Raw genomic sequence first — 5806 nt, forward strand, 5'->3', positions numbered from 1 at the left:
ATATATATGTGTGTGTGTGTGTGTAAGTGTAGACTTTTTTTTTTTTAATTTTCAAGATATTATAAAAACCTCTCAAAAATGCTCCTAAGTAATTGTGTATTCAGTTACATTATTCATACAGCAAATAAAGAAAATAATGCAGCAAGATGAACAACCAACTGAAACTGGATATGTCGGGGAAAAAAAAAAGAAATATCATTCACTATATTATTTTTCAATTAAATTATAAATTATTCTAAAATATAGAACTATAATGCCTTAGTAAACCATTGGGATGTCTAAAATAAATTAGGTATTTAAACACCAAAGAAAAAAATATATAACATTTTCAAAAAATTATAATTCATGGTTCAATCAACATTCCTTACTGAGATATAGTCTGCAACACATAGGCAGCAACAACCTTAATTTCATTCCAACCTAAAATAAGGATGGTAATTTCTTAATGAAAGTATTTCGCTAATCTAATTATTCATCTTCAAGATCTATTGATTGTATACAAACCTGACCACTTAGAACAGGGATCAAGGAATTAAACCTATGTCTCCATGGATTCTAGTCGGATGGGCTAACCATTAAGAAACAGACAATAATTCTTATTTCCTAGAAAGATATTATTTGATGACTTCAGTATACATATATATAAAATATGAACAATTTAAAAAAATAAAATACTAAGGAGTACTAATTGGTGTTTCATTACACTGATCCTAATCAAAACCAAGAATTATGAAAATAATCCATATTTATTCAACTTATATCAGAGTCAAATGGAGGAATGTGCCATATAAGTGTATAACTACTCTATATAAAAGGGCACTTCTTCCTATAATAATGCAAGGAATATTAGTGTGGAAAACACGTAGATAAGGAATAATAAAAAGGCCAAATAGCATTTGAAACGTTGTGATTATGGAATCAGACATGAGCTAACCTGTTCTAGTGTTAATTTAACATACACTGACTTCAATGATGAATTCATGAAAAAAATACAGTCTTCTTAAAAATTCTAATTCTAATTTATGACATTTGGGAGAAATACTAAAGACTGGAGCTATTTAAAGACTTTAAGGTATTTAAAATATTACAATTTTCACATTCATCTAGAAAAGAAAATGGCTATGTATCAAATTTCTTTAATAAAAAGAGAAAATATAATGAAAATTATAGACATGCATTGCAGAATGGGCATAATCTCTATACTTAGCAGTTCAGACTGTTCGATCAGGCTAAACAATAAATCATAACAGCCATTTTTTATGTAAATATATATACACACAACACAAACTTACAGCAAGACAAACAAAGACAGAATCAGGGAAAACTTAACAGGACAGATTCAATAGCAGGATAAAATCAGTAACCCTTTAAACAACTCTAGGGAAAAATGGGGATTAATGAATATGATTAATCTAATCATGCAATGAAATTATAGGATAAGCTAAGTTAATAATTAAGAAAATTCTTTAACTGTAGATTCTTAGCTCACTTATTTCTTAAAGTCTAAGAAGAGATTGTTGTAAAATGGAAAAGAGAATAAATTGAAACCAATATGAACTAATTAACGTACAATTCACTACAAACAGTTAAATAAAGATAAAAAATACAGACTTACACAAGGTAACTGATTACAGAGGGACAAAACAATTATACGCAATAGTTATAATGGTTTTAGTAGGTAAAATCCTTAACTACTGTCAAGTAAGGGCTGTCATGTTTACTTGGGAATGTCCATTTCCCTATGCAAAACAAATCAAGAAAAAAAAACATGGATGAGAAAAAAAAAAAAAAAAATATATATATATAGGTTCAAGCTGGTTTCTAAGAGTAAAATTTCCATATTATTACTAAGTAAAGGGAAAGCTGTAATTTTTTACCTGCCTGGGTTAAAAAAAAGTGAATAGTTACTAATGCCAACTTACAGTGTTCTCAAAATTAACAGAATGTAAATAATAAAAAAATATTTATACAAGCTCAAACTTGTTGGCTCACCACTTTATCACTGGTTTACTCTATTTAAATTTTTATGTTAGTTAATATGAACAGTGTCTTTTATATAATTTATCTAGGACTATTTTTTTTTTTTATAACTTATAAAAATGTCATGTATTTTAGGTACACAACAATCAAGAGAGGGCATGGTAAGAATTCTTATATGACTGCCACCACTACAGAATCCTCAACCAAGTTTTGGCAGCTGGAACAACTTCCAGGTATGTATTTTGAATTAAAATATTTCTCTTTTTAATCTTTTAGTTTTATTTTTCCTCAGTTTAATTAGGGTATTTCAAAATTAAGTTAAGGATAAATTAAGCTTTATCAACCTTGGTAAATATCTTACAACTTTCTGAAAAAATTATGCTTTGGTCAGAATTTCTCTTTTCTCATACAGAATGGGCATAATGAGACCTGGCTATGACCCAACAATATAGATCTGAACCTTCAAATAAGGCTTTTCTGAAACTTTATTTTACCACTAATAATTTTAATTCATGAGAAAAGAATATTTTAAAAATGATCCTGTAGATTTGTTTGTTAAACATATATTTTTGTTCAAAATTAGGCCACTTCAGAAGACTGACACAAAATTAAAACGATCAAATGATGATGACAGACCACAAACTTTTAAAAAATTGGGTATACTATATAGAATAGAATAAATTAGATGTTAGAGGTTTTCGAAGAGGATACATAATATTACCCAGATAGCATCTTGCCGTTTGGAAAGACAATACGAAAATGAAATGCCATAAAAAATTGTAGTTAATCTAAAGTTTGTTCCATGATTCGAAAGAAATCTGGTGTTGAAAAATAAGCAAATTGCAGATTTGGCATCATTCTTTCTTTGAAGAGGCTCTACAGCTTTTATAACCTAACAAGGTGAATACTGTGAAGCCAAAAACCAAAAATTATATTTTTGTATGTTTTGACAACAATTAGATAATTTATGTCTTTCTCAAAACTCATATTTGCCTAGGTTAAAGAAACAAATTAAGGTATCAATACCAACATATGGACTTGCTCAATTATTTAATGAACACTGGAACAATTATTTACACAGGTTTAGGGTTTAGAGAGTTAAAATAACATATCTCCTCGACACCTAAGCATATGGCTTTGTTGTATTTAAAAAAATATATATATAGCCACAGAGGAATACTACAATCAGAAACTACTGATATATATATATATATATATATATATATAAAAGAGGACTAAAACCACAAAAAGAGAATACATTTGAACTAAACATGTAGACATATCAAGATTGAGGAAAGTAGAATACAAACTTAATCCATTATTTAGTGGACATGGAGGAACTAAAAGTTATTTAAACAGACTCAAAAAGATTTATAGAATCAAAATTTCATGGTTAGTAATGTCCTAAGCTGTATTTTTTGGAATTTTGCACTTCCTAAAGGAATAAAAAAAAAGTGAGAAAAAAGTACCAATTCCCAAATACAGGCCTACTTCATTATTGAATGAGCATGGTGGGACAATAAATTATTTTCATAGAACTATACTGGTTTTAGTAGGTGAAATTCTCACACTACTGCCAAATGCAGAATTTACTGTGTCTGTCTAAATCAAAACAATAATATGCGTAAAAAGTTACCAACACAAAAGATACAGAATTATACAATTATTAACTGGACAGAAAGGAATGAAAAATTATTTACAAAGATTCAAAGGAGCTTCAGTTGGTGGAAAATATCATGTGCTTTGACAAAGAAGCAGCAAATTAAATTAAAAAGTATTTACATGAAAACCTCTCACTATAGCTAATAAATAAAGGTTTATAAGCCTTAAGAGAAATTTTCTTCTATCAGAGCCTATGTAAAACAAAACTGCTGAAATAACAGATGATACTAACCATGCTAATCAACAGAAACTCAATTGATTTAGAAGAACAAAAAGTAATGTACACAGATTCACTGTGGTTATGTAGGTTTAAGTCCTATAATACAAGGAAGTATAGACTTAGTTATTTTAGAGAGATTGAAACTAACAAAAAAAAGAGATCTGATGTCTATTCCCTGACAGTAGATCAAAAAGCATTAATATTGTTAATAAAATAATTTACTTATAAAACATAAATAATATAACTAATTAAAAATTTTACCATGTGGCATTTTTTCGTATAAAACACTTAACAATAAAAAAAACAAACTCCATCCCTAGTTCACAATTTACATTTTTAACATTATACTAGCATAACATTACATGTTATTTACAAAAACATTAATATCTTTATTTGAGATGTTACACGAGAATATCCGACAATTATTTCTACTTTTCAATATTTTAATTTCTTTTTTCTTTTTTTTTTTTCTTTTTTTTTAACATTACTGATATCAGTTAACATATAAAATTTGGGTAGATTGAAGGCATTTGTAGCCAACTGATGAGATGAGTTAAAGCCGCTGAGATAAGTCAAGTAAACTAAATATCATAAGAGATATGAACTTTCATGACCACTGCCCCCATTGAATCTTTTTAGTAGCCTGCTTATAACCACTTCTTTCCTTTCTCCCCATTCATTTTCAAGTACTTTCTTATCAATCTACTAAGGTCAGGTGATACAGAACTACATAATTACTTCCACACCTCTTACCGCTTGGTATATCATTCAATTCAATCATCTAGTAGTATTAACTTTGCCCATTACAATAAAAAAGAAAAAATTAAATAGAACAAGTTGTTCTCTGCAGTTCAATAATTTAAATAGTATTAATGAAACTAAAATTAATGGAAGCAATTAAATTTGTGTTGTAACCATCTATGACTATTTGTTATAACACAATCAAATCTTAATAATAATACATTTATAAATACATGATCATATAAAAACAAATATTTTCTTATAAATGCTACATTGATAAAAATAACTATATTAGAAAAATATATAATAAAACAAATTATTTACAAATATCCAAAAATATCACAATCTTTGCTTCTAGCTATCACTTTGGTGCTTTCCAAGGTTATATAGGTATACATCATATTTCTACACCTAGCTCCTGGGGAACACTACTCTCAACTTTGATATTTTCTGACTCTTCTTCCGTAGGCAATAAAGGAACGTTGACATTAGCTCGAGTAAAAAATGCCATTTTTTCCCTGCAACAGAATGCAGAAAGACAAATTTAATCTCCAGTTGATGAATTGTCAATTTAGCACTTAGGATACAATTGTAAAATTTAAAACATGAACCTTCAGTCACTAAAATACTGGTAAATAACTAACGAGTCAACTTTTCAGCAATTCAGGCATCATCAGGGCAGAAAAAGTAAGACCACATATATGGAGACAAAATACAGCAGTTCTTACATCAATAGTCTAAAAAGACAAATTAACTAGAGACAGTAATTGTACATTAATCCAAGAAATTTGATCATATACTAGCTATTACAATATTCCATGTATTTGATGATCTTGTTTTTTTCTGTTCTGGTGGTGCCTGAATTAGGGAAACATTGATTGCTTAGTTGTTTAGCATTATTTTAAAGACTCAAAGCTTTCCGTTAGGAATTTTACATTGTAACTTAACATTGTAAAAATTAATTTGTTTGTGGTTACGTTTTTTGCTATTTTTTATTAATTTATCAATCACACAAATAAATAATTTTAATTTCACTAAATGAGAAGTTATTAATAAAATTAATATATGGTACTAAAATAAGAGACAGTAATTGTAAAGTACAGGGAAGATTAACTTAAATCCAGTGAAAAAAATATCAAAAAATAAAATTTAAAAACAAAATAAACTAATTATGAGAGATAGTTGACCGTGGATGATAAATGA

At 27.9% G+C, this 5806-nt stretch overlaps 1 protein-coding gene across 1 annotated transcript in view; it reads right to left on the minus strand.

Annotated features, from left to right (window-relative positions):
* Positions 1-4865: 4865 nt before the first annotated feature.
* Positions 4866-5806, minus strand: part of kibra (WW and C2 domain containing protein kibra) — a 33800-nt gene continuing 32859 nt past the window's right edge. The window contains exon 18 of the mRNA XM_014431234.3: positions 4866-5121. Coding sequence (XP_014286720.1) covers positions 5001-5121 — 121 coding nt within the window. The 3' untranslated portion in view covers positions 4866-5000. The remainder of the gene's footprint in view (positions 5122-5806) is intronic.

This window comes from Halyomorpha halys, unplaced genomic scaffold (genome assembly GCF_000696795.3).
Source record: "Halyomorpha halys isolate HHAL.00 unplaced genomic scaffold, Hhal_1.1 Scaffold953.1, whole genome shotgun sequence".
Lineage (NCBI taxonomy): Eukaryota > Metazoa > Arthropoda > Insecta > Hemiptera > Pentatomidae > Halyomorpha > Halyomorpha halys.